Below are 17,843 nucleotides of genomic sequence, written 5' to 3' on the forward strand. Positions count from 1 at the left end.
CTTCTGCAATATAGAATATCTTTGTGGGTAGATATGTTAATTGCTTTATGCTTCTACAATGTACGATATCTTTGTGGGTAGATTTATTACTTTCTTTATGCATATTCAACATACAGTATCTGTGTGGGTAGATATGACACTTCCTTTGTGCTTGTACAATATACACTATATTTATGGTTACATTTGATACTTGTTTTATGCTTCTACTATACGAAATATCATTGTGGATAGATATAATAATTGCTTTATGCTTCTACAATATACAATATCTTTGTGGGTAGATATATTACATCTTTTATGCTTCTGCAATATACAATATCTTTGTGGGTAGATATGTTACTTGCTTTATGCTTCTACAATATACAATATCTTTCTGTATAGATATGTTAGTTGCTTTATGCTTCTACAATATACAATATCATTGTGCATATATATGTTACTTGCTTTATTCTTCTAAAATATACAATAATTTTATATGTACATATATTACTTGCTTTATGTTTCTACATTATACATTATCTTTGTGGGTACATACGTTACTTGTTTTATTCTTTTACAATATACAATATATTTGTAAGTAGATATGTTAATTGCTTCATTTTTTTAAAAATATACAATATATTTGCGGGAAAATATGTTACTTGCTTTATGCTTCTACAATATACAGTATCTTTGTGCGTAGATATGTTACTTACTTTATGTTTCCACCAGATACAATGTCTTTGGAGGAAGGTATGTTACTCGCTCTATGCTTCTAAAATGTACGATATCTTTGTTGGTAGATATATTACTTTCTTTATGCTTATTGAACATATAGTATCTGTGTGGGTAGATATGACACTTCCTTTATGCTTATACAATATGCACTATATTTATGATTACATGTTACTTGTTTTATGCTTCTACCATACGAAATATCTTTGTGAGTAGATATGTTTCTTGCTTTATTCTTCTACAATATACAGTATCTTTGTGGGTAGATGTATTAAGTGCTTTGTGTTTCTACCATATATGATATCTTTGTGGGTAGATATATTACTTGCTTTATGCTTATTCAACATACAGCATCTGTGTGGGTAGAAATGTTACTTGCTTTATGCTTCTATAATATATGATATGTTTGTGGGTAGATATTTTCTTTCTTTATACTTCTACAATATATGATATATTTGTGGGTAGATATTTTCTTGCTTTTTGCTTCTGCAATATACGATATCTTTGTAGGTACATATGTTAATTGCTTTCTGCTTCTAGAATATACAATATCTTTGTGGGTAGATATGTTTCTTGCTTTATGCTTCTACAATATACAATATGAGTGTGGGTAGATATGTTCCTCACTTTGTGCTTCTACAATATAGAATATCTTTGTGGGAAGATATGTTACTTGCTTTATGCTTGTACAGTACACAGTGTCTTTGTCAGTAGATATATTATTTGCTTTATGCTTATTCAAGATACAGTATCTGTGTGGGTAGATATGATACTAGCATCATGCTTCTTCAATATACAATATTTTTCGGGTGGACAGGTTACTAGCTTTATGCTTCTACAATATACAGTATCTTTGTTGGTAGATATGTTTCTTACTTTATTCTTCTACAATATACAGTATCTTTGTGGGTAGATGTGTTAATTGCTTTGTGTTTCTACCATATATGATATCTTTGTGGGCTAGATATGTTACTTGCTTTATGCTTCTACAATATACATTATCTTTGTGGGTAGATATATTACATCTTTTATGCTTTTGCAATATACAATATCTTTGTGGGTAGATATGTTACTTGCTTTATGCTTCTACAATATACAATATCTTTGTGGATAGATATGTTAGTTGCTTTATGCTTCTACAATATACAATATCTTTGTAGGTATATATGTTACTTCGTTTATTCTTCTAAAATATACAATAATTTTGTGGGTACATATATTACTTGCCATATGCTTCTGCAATATGCATTATCTTTGTGGTTAGATATGTTAATTGCTTTATGCTTTGACAATGTACGATATGTTTGTTGGTAGATATATTACTTGCTTTATGCTCATTCAACATACAGTATCTGTGTGGGTAGATATGATAGTTGCTTTATGCTTGTACAATATACAATATCTCTGTGGGTAAATATGTTAGTTGCTTTATGCTTCTACAATATGTGATGTCTTTGTGGGTAGATATTTTTTTGCTTTATGCTTCAACAATTTACGATATCTTTGTGGGTAGATATGTTAATTGCTTTATGCTTCCACAGTATACAATATCTTTCTGGGTATATATATTATTCTTTTATGCTTCTACAATATACGATATCATTGTGGGTAGATATTTTACTTACTTTATGTTTGTACAATATACAGTATCTTTGTGGGTAGATATGTTACTTAAGTTATGCTTGTACAGTATACAATATCTTTCTGGGTAGACAGGTGACTAGCTTTAGGCTTCTACAATATACGATATCTTTGTGGGTAGATATGTTACTTCCTTTATGATTCTACAGTATAGAAAATCGTTGTGGGTTGAAATGTTACTTGCTTTATTCTTCCATAATATACAATATCTTTGTGGGTACATATGTTACTTCCTTTATGATTCTACAGTATAGAAAATCGTTGTGGGTTGAAATGTTACTTGCTTTATTCTTTCATGATATACAATATCTTTGTGGGTACATATGTTACTTGCTTTATTCTTTTGTAATATACAATATATTTGTGGGTAGATATGATAATTGCTTTACTCATCTAAAATATACAATATATTTGTGGGTATATATATTACTTGCTTTATGCTTCTATAATATACAGTATCTGTATGGGTAGATATGTAACTTTCTTTATGCTTCTACAATATACAGTATCTTTGTGCGTAGATATGTTATTCACTCTACGTTTCTACAATATAGAATATATTTGTCGGTAGATATGTTAATTGCTTTATGCTTCTACAATGTGCGATATCTTTATGGGTTGATATATTACTTTCTTTATGCTTATTCAACATACAGTATCTGTGTGGGTAGATATGACACTTCTTTATGGTTGTACAATATACTATATTTATGGTTACATATGATACTTGTTTTATGCTTCTTTTATACGAAATCTCTTTGCGGGTAGATTAGTTACTTGCTTTATGCTTCTGCTATATACAATATCGTTCTGTGGTAGATATGTTACTGGCTTTATGCTTCTACAATATACAATATCTTTGTGTATGGATATGTTACTTGCTATATGCCTCTACAATATACAATATCTTTGTGGGTAGATATGTTACTTGCTTTATTCTTCTAAAATATACAGTATATTTGTGAGTAGATATGTTACTTGCTCTATGCTTCTACAGTATGCCATATTTTTGTGAGGAAATATGTTACTTGCTTTATGCTTCAACAATATGCAATATCTTTGTGGGTAGATATGCTACTTCCTTTCTGCTTCTTCAATATACAATATCTTTGTGGGTACATATGTTACTTGCTTTATTCTTTTGCAATATACAATATATTTGTGTGTAGATATATTACTTGATTTATGCTTCCAGAATATACAGTATCTGTGTGGGTAGATATGGTACTTGCTTAATGCTTCTACAAAATATGATATCTTTGTAGATAGATATGTTACTTTCATTATGCTTCTACAATATATGATATCTTTGTGGGTAGATATGTTACTTGCTTTATTCTTCTAAAATATATAGTATCTTTATGGGTAAATATGTTACTTACTTTATGCTTCTAAAATATGCAATATCTGTGTGAGTAAATATGTTACTTGCTTTATGCTTCTACAACATGCAATATCTTTGTCAGTAGATATTTTACTAGCTTTATGCTTTTACAGTGTATAGTGTCTTTGTGAGTAGATATGTTACTTTCTTTATGCTTCCACGATATGAAATATCTTTAGAATATCTTTGAGGCTGGATATACTACAAGCTTTATTCTTCAACAATATACAAAATATTTGTGGTTAGATGTGTCACTTGTTTTATGTTTCTACAGTATACAATGTCTTTGTCAGTAGATATGTTACTTGCTTTATGCTTCCACAATATACAATATCTTTAGAATATCTTTGTGGGTAGATATATTACTCACTTTATGTTTTTACAATATAGAGTATTGTTGTGGGAAGATATGTTACTTGCTTTATGCTTCTCCAATATACAAAATCGTTGTGTGTAGCAATATTACTTGCTTTATGCTTCCACAATATACAGTATCTGTATGGGTAGATATGTTAATTGCTTTATGCTTCTACAATATACAAAATCGTTGTTGGTAGAAATGTTACTTGCTTTATGCTTGTACAATGTACAATGTCATTGTGGGTAGATATGTTAGTTGCTTTATCCTTCTTCAATATATGATATCTTTGTGGGTAGACATGTTTGTTGCTTTATGCTTCGACAATATACGATATCTTTGTGGGAAAATATGTTACTGACTTTATGCTTCTACAGTATACGATATCTTTGTGGGAAAATATGTTACGTGACTTTATGCTTCTACAATATATGATATCTTTATGCATAGATATGTTAATTGCTTTATCCTTCTAAAATATCAAATATCTTTGTGGTACGTATGTAACTTACTTTATTCTTTTAGAATATACAATATATTTGTGGGTAGATATATTACTTGTTTGATGCTTCCACAATATACAGTATCTGTGTGGGTAGATATGTTAATTACTTCATGCTTCTGCAATATACAATATCTTTGTGCGTAGACATGTTATTTGTTTTATTCTTCCACAATTTACAGTGTCTTTGATGATAGATATGTTACTTGCTCTATGCTTCTAGAATGTTCAGTATCTTTGTGAGTAGATATGTTACTTGCTTTATGTTTCTACAGTACATAATTTCTTTGTCAGTAGATTTGTTACTTGCTTTATGATTCCACAATATAAAATACCTTTAGCATATTTTTGTGGGTAGATATATATTACTAGCTTAAAGCTTCAACAATACACAGAATCTTTCTGGGTAGATATGTTACTTGCTTTACGCATATTCAGCATACAGTATCTGTGTGGGTAGATAAGATACTTGCTTTATGCTTCTACAATATACATTATCTTTGTGGGTACATACGTTACTTACTTTAATATTTTACAATATACAATATATTTGTAGGTAGATATGTTAGTTGCTTTATTCTTTTAAAATATACAATATATTTTCGGGAAGATATGTTACTTGCTTTATTTTTCTGCAATATACATTATCTTTGTGCGTAGATATATTACTTTCTTTATGCATATTCAACATACAGTATCTGTGTGGGTAGATATGACACTTCCTTTGTGCTTGTACAATATACACTATATTTATGGTTACATTTGATACTTGTTTTATGCTTCTACTATACGAAATATCATTGTGGATAGATATAATAATTGCTTTATGCTTCTACAATATACAATATCTTTGTGGGTAGATATATTACATCTTTTATGCTTCTGCAATATACAATATCTTTGTGGGTAGATATGTTACTTGCTTTATGCTTCTACAATATACAATATCTTTCTGTATAGATATGTTAGTTGCTTTATGCTTCTACAATATACAATATCATTGTGCATATATATGTTACTTGCTTTATTCTTCTAAAATATACAATAATTTTATGGGTACATATATTACTTGCTTTATGTTTCTACATTATACATTATCTTTGTGGGTACATACGTTACTTGTTTTATTCTTTTACAATATACAATATATTTGTAAGTAGATATGTTAATTGCTTCATTTTTTAAAATATACAATATATTTGCGGGAAAATATGTTACTTGCTTTATGCTTCTACAATATACAGTATCTTTGTGCGTAGATATGTTACTTACTTTATGTTTCCACCAGATACAATGTCTTTGGAGGAAGGTATGTTACTCGCTCTATGCTTATAAAATGTACGATATCTTTGTTGGTAGATATATTACTTTCTTTATGCTTATTGAACATATAGTATCTGTGTGGGTAGATATGACACTTCCTTTATGCTTATACAATATGCACTATATTTATGATTACATGTTACTTGTTTTATGCTTCTACCATACGAAATATCTTTGTGAGTAGATATGTTTCTTGCTTTATTCTTCTACAATATACAGTATCTTTGTGGGTAGATGTATTAAGTGCTTTGTGTTTCTACCATATATGATATCTTTGTGGGTAGATATATTACTTGCTTTATGCTTATTCAACATACAGCAATTGTGTGGGTAGAAATGTTACTTGCTTTATGCTTCTATAATATATGATATGTTTGTGGGTAGATATTTTCTTTCTTTATACTTCTACAATATATGATATATTTGTGGGTAGATATTTTCTTGCTTTATGCTTCTGCAATATACGATATCTTTGTAGGTACATATGTTAATTGCTTTCTGCTTCTAGAATATACAATATCTTTGTGGGTAGATATTTTCTTCCTTTATGCTTCTACAATATACAATATCTTTGTGGGTAGATATGTTTCTTGCTTTATGCTTCTACAATATACAATATGAGTGTGGGTAGATATGTTCCTCACTTTGTGCTTCTACAATATAGAATATCTTTGTGGGAAGATATGTTACTTGCTTTATGCTTGTACAGTACACAGTGTCTTTGTCAGTAGATATATTATTTGCTTTATGCTTATTCAAGATACAGTATCTGTGTGGGTAGATATGATACTAGCATCATGCTTCTTCAATATACAATATTTTTCGGGTGGACAGGTTACTAGCTTTATGCTTCTACAATATACAGTATCTTTGTTGGTAGATATGTTTCTTACTTTATTCTTCTACAATATACAGTATCTTTGTGGGTAGATGTGTTAATTGCTTTGTGTTTCTACCATATATGATATCTTTGTGGGCTAGATATGTTACTTGCTTTATGCTTCTACAATATACATTATCTTTGTGGGTAGATGTGTTAATTGCTTTATGCTTCTACAATATACAATATATTTGTGGGTAGATATATTACTTGCTTTATGCTTATTCAACATACAATATCTGTGTGGGTAGAAATGTTACTTGCTTTATGCTTCTATAATATATGATATCTTTGTGGGTAGATATGTTTCTTGGTTTTTGCTTCTACAATATACAATATGATTGTGGGTAGATATGTTCCTCACTTTATGCTTCTACAATATAGAATATCTTTGTGGGAAGATATGTTACTTGCTTTATGCTTCTACAATATTCAGTATCTTTGTGGGTATATATGTTACTTGCTTTATGCTTCTACAATATATGATATATTTGTGGGTAGATATTTTCTTTCTTTATGCTTCTACAATATATGATATCTTTGTGAGTAGATATTTTCTTGCTTTATGCTTCTACAATATAGAATATCTTTGTGGGAAGATATGTTACTTGCTTTATGTTTCTACAATATACGATATCTCTGTTGGTAGATATATTATTTGCTTTATGCTTATTCAACATACAGTATCTGTGCGGGTAGATATGACACTTCCTTTATGCTTGTACAATATACACTATCTTTATGGTTAGATATGTTACTTACTTTATGCTTCTACAATATAGAGTATATTTGTGGGAAGATATGTTACTTGCTTTATGCTTCTACAATATAGAGTATCTTTCTGGATAGACACATTACTAGCTTTATGCTTCTACAATATACAGTATCTTTGTGGTTAGATATGTTTCCTGCTTTATTCGTCTGCAATATACAGTATTTTTGTGGGTAGATATGTTAATTGCTTTATGCTTCTATTATATACAATGTCTTTGTGGATAGATATGTTACTTACTTTATGTTTCTACAATATATAATATCTTTGTGGGTAGATATGTTACTTGCTTTATGTTTCTACAGTATACTATATCCTTTGTGGGTAGATATGTTATGTTGCTTGATTTATGTCTCTTCACTTCTTAAAACTTCATGTTCTTATTTCATTTTCCTGCAAATCAGAATTCAGTTTTCAAGACATATTTGAAATATGGAGTTGAAAGTCTATTTGCCAGTCATTTAAAAGGCAAGTTTTACTTGCATCCATGATCTGAAGACTAGTTAATGAGATTCTCATTTCTCATTACCAGCAAATCTCTAATCTTGTGTATTTCGTTTGGTATAAGACTTGCTTTGATTCCTGAAATGAGCCAAGATTTTCTTAGTTCAAGTAACCCTTTTAAGCTACCAAAGATGGCTTTAAACAGTTTCCTAGTATTTGTTTTACTCAAACTATCTTTAGATTCTAATATTAAATTATTTATATAATTCCAAAACTTGTAAAATATATTTCATCAATAATAATAAAATATCTCATCAAAGCAAATCTCATAATTTTGGTTTCAGTAGGTAAACTTAAATGTACAGTGGTTGAAATAATTAAGGAAGTATACACAAGTGAGGCGCATTCAGAAATCACAAAAAATAAGTAGTGACAACTATATGGTGAATTTATTAGTAGTACCAAACATTAACATAGAAAATACAAAAGAAAAGTTAATATGTTACAAAATGTAGAAATATTTTTAATGTAAATCGTTTACTTTACACAGAATAATGCATCTCATTGCTCTGCTGGTGTACATTTTATCAATGTATAATTTTGGATTATTGTTTTAAATGTTCCATATTTCTCCCACATTTCAACTTTTCACTTTCTCAGTTTTTACATAATTCCACCACAACCTAAAGAACGTTTACATCTTAACTTTGTGTTGGCTAAGGTATGATTTTGAATGTTGTATTGTCTTCTTTATTGTTTAGATATTATTTTATCAAAACTGCTGTATATTTAGAATCATTTCATCTTAGCAATTGCATTCATTCCTGATGGAATGACATTATGGATCAGAATCTGCCAGTGTTTGTTAGTAGTCAAAATGCCATCAATTTTGTGTAGATTATTGATACTTTTGGATAAGGTGCAGACCCAAAATGGTACTAATTTTCCACCAACACCATATTTCACTCTGGATATTGAGAATTAACTATGATACTATTCTCCTGTATACCATTGGTTAAATAGTATTCAATAATTCAAATTTATATTCATCTGTCAGTTTTGCTTATTCTACTAATTATTGTCTAATGTTTACTTCTATCTTTTGATATGGTTATCTTTTCTGGGATGTAGTCTTTGAGCAGCTACACATTCACTGAGATCACTTCATGTGCATTGTACTGTTCTTGAGGTAACATTTACATCTGTATTTAAAAGAAGGTCATTAGCTTGGCAAGATATGTACTTCACCATTGACATTTCTAACGTTAACAGTGACTGTTTCATGTATTCTTTTACAGTCTTGCATACAGCTCATACTGAAAAGTTTAGTCTTGTCAAAATATTTTGTATGGAGTGTCTTTAACGATCCTAAACTTTTATTTTTACATAATTTACCAGTATTTCAGTCCTGGAAGCCATGACTTGCATATCATGACTGCTTGTTCTTTTTGTAGGCTTTATGCTGATGTAATACATTCTGTTTAGTTGGATGACAATGAAGTAGAGTGTAAACTATTATCTGTGATGCAATACATTTTCATATGTTAAAAAGGTGTCCCTCTTTTAGTATTGCTTGGTATGGCCAGGTGGTTAGGGTGCTCAATTCATAATCTGAGGGTCACAGGTTTGAACCCCCATCATACCAAATATGCTCGCCCTTTCAGCCATGGGGGCATCATAAGGTAACAGTCAATCCCACTATTCATTGATAAAAGAGTATACCAAGAATTGAGGGTGGTTGGTAATGACTAGCTTCCTTCTTTCTAGCCATACACTGCTAAATTAGAGATGGCTAGTGCAGACAGCCCTCGTGTAGCTTTGTGCAAAATTCAAAGCAAACAAACAAATCCTTTAGTGTTTGTCTTTTATTTCCTTTTTTTCATCATCATTTACTTCTGTAATTATTTCCAGTTATGTACATCTTATATTGAATTTGAAACTAAGTAAAATGTTTACTCATATTTGTTAAGAATGTATAATAACATATTATTTTGCTTATCAACATCTAAGCATGGTTAGCCCACTGACTCATTAAGGCAAAGAGAAGTATAAAGTATGAAAATGATTTGCTCTATTTTTCCAGATCACAGGGCTGACTTTGTATTGTGGTAATTATATCAGGGATTCTAACAAATTGCTATGAACCCAGAATTCCATTTCACATTTGTGTGCACTTGTTAATGTCTATTAAAAATTGTCATTAGATTGCATGTTTGCCTCTTGGATTTTTTTAACTTTTCTGGTTCTAAAGCACAGTGGATCAGACCTTTAGCTTTTGTAATTTATCCTTTTTAGAAAAATGTTCTTACAACAACTGGTTTCTAAAACATAAGTGTTGAACTACATACTGTTAGTTTGTTTAAAACTTGATCTACTTCAGCTGTTTAATTTATGTATTTTGTCTACTGGACAACATAACATAATAAAATGGTTCAGTGACATTTTTTTTACTTTAGTGTACAAATGCAATGGACCACAGGCTCCCTTCAGGTGGTCTGTGGAAATGCTGCATGACTACAGAAAAGAAGTAGCAGCAAATGAATCATCAACATCAAGGAAAAAATCAAACTGTCTTTGAATATAGTTTTAAAAGCTCTATTTATAAGTAAAGTGTAAAAATTAATGTGATTTTAAATACCTAACAATATCAGTTTGTAAGATATTATAAACTATATGTTTTCAGTAGGAACAAAATAAACTAATTTTTGTACAGTTTATAAAACTAGATGATTACAGCTTATTTCTTTATTATTTGGTTCTGTTGAAGTCCCATTTCAAACTGATTATTATGTTTGTTTTATAGGCACTCTACAAAGATGGTTCACAAATCCTCATACTTTATGACCTTCAGACTGGTGATATCAAGAACCAATGGAATGTCTGCACAGAAGTCACTGCTGTTGCTGTCTACTCGGAGTTGAACTGTGTGTTGAGTGGATTATCAAACACATTAGTTGTGGTTTGGGAAATCACAACAACACAGAAAAGGTGAATGCACATAAAAATACTACTATGACAAAAAATGTATTGAATTTCTCTTTAGCGGTTAGAATCATTACACGTACTGGTTTAGTTTATGACTTTTGCTAAACAGCAATTGCATTAATACTAAAATGTGCATCATAAATGAATGTGAAATGAACTAATATATAGTTTATAATTATGTGTCAGTAGATAGTATTCTTTCATTATTTTAAGTGTTATATGATAAATATGATGAGATTTATACAGTTTTCAGTTATGTGTCAATACAACACTCTTCTTTCATTATTTTAACAGATATTCTATTATGAATGTGACAAAATCCAGCACAACCTGATAAAATTATCATATAGGAAAGCAGAAGTATTCTTCTGAGTTATATGTTTACAGCTGTGATACTTTTTGTATTATTGAACTGCCATACTAAAAACATTCAACAGCTAGTAAATTGTTGGCTGAAATTTTAATTATGTCCTTGAATGTTCTAAGGCAATGATCAGCATAGCCTATAAGTTATTATTGTGCACATCAGTGCTTCATAAATTACACATGCATTGATAAAAAGCTGAATATTTTAACAGATGAATAATTTTCTTTCTTTTGATACTGTCATTTCTTTCTATTATATTCTTTTCTACACTGTATTGTATACTTGGGAGTCTAAAGAAATTGTACAATTCCTGAACAGTCACAAGTATATTATGCACTGAATAACTTCTTTTGAGGTGTTGAATTGTACAAGGTTGAAAATATATGCTCTACAGTGAACATGCATAGCTTGTGGTTGGAATTTTGACTTATTATGGCAATGCCACTGTACTGACTTGCAGAGTTTATCCACCATTAATGTCATCTGTATGATGAAATGCTGCAAAGTTCTCAACACAGTTACAATCATTGTCAACATTTTTAGCCACAGATGCAGCTTGTGAGTAATAAGTCAGTTCCTGACTTTCATCTACAATCAAAGCAAAGAATTTTGCATCAGTACTCTTCTGCATAAATCATTACTTGAATGATTTACTAAAATTAAGATTTATTTTGGTATTTTGAATAGGCATACATGAAATATTTTTCTTGATAACAAATAATGTTTCCCAGTGTTAGATGGAACTTAGAAAGAGGAAGTTATAGTTTTAAAAGATTACCCCTGTTAGCTGGTTTTGTTAACTCAAAGTGTTCTCATTGTTTGTTTGTAATTCAGCACAAAGCTACACAATGGGCTGTCTGTCCTCTGCCCACCATGGGTATCAAAACCCAGTTTCTAGCATTGTAAATCCACAGACATACTGCTGTGCCACTGGCAGGCAAGTATTCTCATAAAGCAAGACTTTGACATGCAAGGTAATCAGTACAGTCTGAAAGAACTTAAAGGTACTCAAACTTTTTGTTAATATAAAGCATCACTCACTAAAATAAAATAAAAATTATTAAAACTATAACTTTTGCTTTAGCACTTTTTTGTTCACAAAATAAATTTGGCAGTGCATATTTTAAGTTTGATTGTGCACCTGAATGTTTGTACTTCCTCTTTTTCCTGACTCGAAATAAACTAGGGATTTCTATAAATTCAATTATAGAATAGTTTTACAGGTTTCTGTACATGCTAGACAAAATATGAAACAACTTTAGGTTGTGCTAAACTTGTTTCTTTTATTTGAAAATGTTCATTTGGAATTAAGCACAAAGCTACAAAATTGGCTATCTGTGCTCTGCCCACCACTATGCCACTGGGGGGTTTGAAAAATGCATGAAGGCACACAGAATACCTTATGGCCATTTGGTTGACCTACATCATATGTTTGGTAACATACACTGTGCATTTCTTTTCTATCATATTATATGACAAAACTTTTAGTGATATAAAAACCTCTAGTTCTGTTTGTTCAAATGTATCCATTGTTGTGTACTGGTTGTAATAACTTTTCCTGAGGGTTAAGCCTTTTAAAACCAGAGAACAGGTATCTGTAGCTATACTATTAGCTGGTAAAGTACTGATTTATCATATTCAACCTCAACAACCCAACTTATTTAGGAAACATATACATATTTTCCAACAGCATGTAATTTCCACTAAGCACCTATATCACACTTACACTTCAAATATATGTGGTTTTGAACATTAGTTGTTTTGATTTCGAGGAGTTTGAATTTCTTCACTGGTTTATTCTGTCCATGGGTCAGAAAATATCACACACTTTATTCTTCAAGTAAACAAACATAATATCTAAGAACTGACTGTCAATTTTTATGCAAATTACATTGATCGTATTTTCTGTAAGGAAAAAGTTTTACACAAAAAACTCAACCTGAACTCTTTATAAAGAATAGTACCCAGGAAATGGAGATGCTATTTAGTTTCATGTTAGTTATTTCTTTCTTATATGTTTATGTTTAAAGAACTTCATTATTGTTAGACCTTCATATCTACTCCATTCTCTTAGATTCATTCTGAGAGGACATAGTGCACCTGTTGATCATATTCAACTTTCAGTATCATCTGGTTCTTGTGTGACCTGGGACTCAAAGGGTTATGACTGCAGTCTTAGGCTGTGGGATCTAAAAAAGGGTGAGAAAGAATAGTTTAATTTCTTTTATTTTCAATCCTTTTAAGATGCTTTTTTTATTTGGAAACAAAGTACATTTTGTGGAATATGTATTCTAAATTGTATTTTAATTAGTTTGAAAAAAATGTAAGTCTATGGTATTGCAAGTTACCTTTTGCTGCACAGTGGTGTGTATGTGGACTTATACTGCTAAAAACTGGGTTTCAATACCAATAGTGGTCAGAGCACAGATAGCCTTTTGTGTAGCTTCATGCTTAATAACAAACATAATTGGAAGAGTTGACATGAGGGATCTGAATAATGCAGATGGTTACTTGCAATTAATCTAAAGTATATAAACAAGTAATATGATTTTTGTCATTAAAAAAAAAACTCCTAAAAGCTTGAATTTATTAACCTAAGCTGTTAATAAATTTTGGTTGAAATTAAATTAGAAATGCATGATTCAAATGTAAAGGTGTAACTTAATATGATGGCTTTTACATAAAATCCTAAGGTTGTGTTTCCAAATTTGAAATCACAGTATCAATGCCACTGCAGTCATAAAAGGTAAAAAGAAGCCAATGTGTCCTAACAGATTATTGTGCATAATTAACATGATTTGAAAATAAGAGTATTAAATATGATTTGAAAGGTAAAGGGTCATTCTCATGGTCAGCTTCAACTTGTTTAATGAATGACTATAGCTACTTTGTATATCAATATAACAGGTTGATTTCTTTCCACTGAACATTGGATATTTTTATCTTAGAAGTTTGCATTTACTATCCAACATTTAAGAATAAACGAGGTTTCAAATACGTGAATGAAAATGGATTCTGCTTTTTTTTCAAAAGAGATATTATTGTTCTAGTTTTCAGAAATTTGATAATTAACAAAATCATTTTAATAATTTGTTTTAAACAATTTATTGTTATTTTAAAATCATATCACTACATATTAATGTGAAATATTAGTTTTTTATCTTATAGGAGAATGTTTGTCTACATTCACACCAGATGAGCTTATTGTGTGCTGTGAACTGTCTCTAGATGGGAAAGCAGTTGTTATAGGGCTTGAAGGAAAACCTGGAATCACAACCCTAATTCTATGTCATAATAGTACAGTACAAAATGAACAGGCCTCTAGACTTGGAGTATGGAAACCAAGGACAAGATAAAAAAATGTTGCAATTAAGTTATTAATTTATTCATTACTTTTAATGCTTGTGTAACTTTGTGTTGTTATTTATTAAATCTAATGGTTATTTAAACTAAACTAGTTTAGTTTAGTTAGTTACTTTTTTTTAGGTTTTAAAATAGTTGAAAATTTTTGTTATAGTTAACCAAAAACTTGAAAGCTCTGGAGATCATGGTTTGTATAGTTTACAGAAATATTCTGGTTTGGTGTGTTTTAGGATATTTCAAGGTAAATGTATTTATTCCTGTTGACATTTTGTACATGCATTGGTTACAATTTCCACAAATTGATGTCCAATGTAGAAGGTTCCTGTTACATGTCATAAAAATCTTAACTGATGGATGTATATGTTAACATAGAGGGATGGAATTGGGTAAAAAAACAAATTGTCACAATGACTGTCTTACTAAAGAACTTGTTGATCAGAACAGAATATTAATGAAAGAACTGTAGTGTTACCTGGTAAATAAAGATTACCATAATGCGAAGTGCCATAGAAAAAAACCTATGCTTCTACATAATTACTCACTGTTGCAGCAATTATGTTACATTAAAGCAACTTTTAAGAAAAAATTAAAAAATGGATATAATTTTGTACAGACAACATAGTACTAGAATTGTGTGAGTCTGAATATAGATCTTATTTATAAGTTTGTTTTTACTACCTTAAATTGGTTTCTTTCATTAGTGCCTTTCTAATATCCATAATTATAATGACTTTAGAATTTTGTCCAGTTAGATTCTTCATCCCTAGATTCCAGATAGTTCAGTTGTGGAAAAATATTCATTGTTCGTTTTCCTACCTTTCATTTAAATTGGAAGAACTTTTATTGAATGTGTTAATCTACAAATCTGAATCATAAGTTAATTTATGCTTTGTGTCACAAAGTTTTAACATTATGGGAAATTACCAGCGATTTTTTGTTGCACAAAAACACACATATATATGGCCAACTACAGTGACATAATTTTATCTTTTACAGTTGAGAATAAAAATCTATTGAAGACTGACTTTATATTCAATGATGTTGATTTTGAATACTTCAAAAATGTCTCTTCTTTACAGATTTACTATCTTGGAGTATTTCTACCTCATTATTTGAAACTGTTTGAAATATTTCCTGACTTATGTGGCAGTTAATTTTTTTCTTTTTTCTTACTGATGTTTCCAAAACATACCTTTTGTTTCTTAGAAGAGTATTTTACATTAGTTAACTTACTGAGACACAAAGATGTTCATGTACACCCTTATGCAAATTAATTGAAACAAGACAGAAAATTACGATTTTTTTCAATTTTTTGCATTTTATTTCTGAGAATCCAAAAATTACTCACAAATTAATACATGATATGACCGCCATTATTTTTCAGAAGATCATTAATCCGCTTTGGCATCGAGTCCATGAGTTGACTGCAAGCTCTACTAATTTTTGGATTGTGGTACCACACCTCAATTATGGCCTCAATTAGCTTATCTTTTGTAGTACAGTCTTTTCCCTGAAGTCTTTCTTTACAAATTGCCCAAACATTTTCAATAGGATTTAAGTCTGGAGAGTATCCAGGCCAGTCTAGAACCTTTATTTGCATTGTAGTCATAAAATTCTTCAGAAGTTTCGATGTGTGGCACAGAGCCAGATCTTGCTGAAAAATGCCAGATCCATCTGGAAATCTCTTTTTCAAGTCTGGAATGACTCTTCTCTGCAAAACTTCGATGTACTGTGGTCCTCACATCATACCTACTACAATATGTACACCTCTGATGCCTAGTAGCTGAAAAAGCCCCAAAACATCTTCAAGGGATGTTTTACGACCTGATCGATGTGAGATTCTCGAAGTTTCTCACCTGGATATCTGCAAACATGCAGACTTCTTTGACCCTGTATGAAGAAATGAGTCTCATCATTGAATAACACCTTCCGCCATCATTTTGCATCCAGTTCTTGTATTTCAGACCCCATTGATACCGTTTTTTGACTGGTCTCCTTGCCCTTCTAATGCAATTTCGAATGACGTAATATTCCTCAAAATTTCTTCATATGTCCCATGGTGGATCTAAGCTAGAACTAACTTATCAAACAGATAATGGGAAGTGTAGAGGTTTTTGACAGTGGAGTACTTACATCCTTTCTCAGACTATAATCACTAACACTTAACACACAGAGGAAAGAGGAAGGTTGAACAGTTCGAGCACATAGCATTGTTCTAAAGAATATTATAAAGTAAACTCAAAACAAAAAAAACGTGTTTATAGTGAAGGTTTTATTTACTTTTGTTATTGGGTCTTTGGGAAAAAACTACCTAGCACAATATGACTGATATTAAAGAGTAACCCCAAGGCAAGCTTTGTTTAAATAAAAGTGCCTTTAAACTTAAACGTCACGACCAGGATTTAATTGTATACCTTCAAATTCAACAAGGCGATAGAATGTAGTTGTAGTTAGCTAGTTGTGATTATGCAAAAAGCTACACAATGGAATATCGAAATATGATTTCCAGCATTGTGAGAGCACAGACATAAAACTGTGTTACTTAGTGTAGGACAATATAAGTTAAACACCACAACCTGAAAGGAGTTGTGTATCTTTAAACTTAAACACCACAACATGAATGTAGTTGTGTATCTTTAGTTTGGTTTGTTGTGAATTTCACTACACGACGGTTATCTGCACTAGCCGTCCATAATTTAGCATTGTAAGACTAGAGGGAAGGCAGCTAGTCATCACCACACACTACCAATGCTTGGGCTACTCCTTTACTGACAAATAATGGGATTGATCAAAACAAAGAGTGAGCATGTTTGATGCAAGGGAGATTCAAACCCACCGCCCTCGGATTACAAGTCTAATGCCTTAAACACCTGGCCATGCCTGGCATATGTATCTTTAAATTTAAAATCATAACCTCAATTTAGTTGTGTTTCTTTAAACTAGAACATCACAACCTGAATGTCATTGCACATCTTCAAATTTGAACATCACAAATTGGATGTAGCTTGTACCTTTGAACTTGAACATCCCAACCTGAATATAGTTTGTATCTTTAAACTTAAACATCACCACCTGAATGTAGTTGCATATCTTTAGACATAAACATCACA

At 30.6% G+C, this 17,843-nt stretch overlaps 1 protein-coding gene across 1 annotated transcript in view; it reads left to right on the forward strand.

Moving 5' to 3' along the window:
• Nucleotides 1–16,082, forward strand: part of LOC143236121 (NACHT domain- and WD repeat-containing protein 1-like) — a 75,762-nt gene extending 59,680 nt beyond the window's left edge. The window contains exons 14-16 of the mRNA XM_076474394.1: nt 10,822–11,006; nt 13,445–13,569; nt 14,539–16,082. Of these exons, the coding sequence (XP_076330509.1) occupies nt 10,822–11,006; nt 13,445–13,569; nt 14,539–14,726 (498 nt within the window). The 3' untranslated portion in view covers nt 14,727–16,082. The remainder of the gene's footprint in view (nt 1–10,821; nt 11,007–13,444; nt 13,570–14,538) is intronic.
• The last annotated feature ends 1,761 nt before the right edge of the window (nt 16,083–17,843 follow it).

The sequence above is a fragment of the Tachypleus tridentatus genome, chromosome 13, assembly GCF_004210375.1.
Source record: "Tachypleus tridentatus isolate NWPU-2018 chromosome 13, ASM421037v1, whole genome shotgun sequence".
In the NCBI taxonomy this organism is placed as follows: domain Eukaryota; kingdom Metazoa; phylum Arthropoda; class Merostomata; order Xiphosura; family Limulidae; genus Tachypleus; species Tachypleus tridentatus.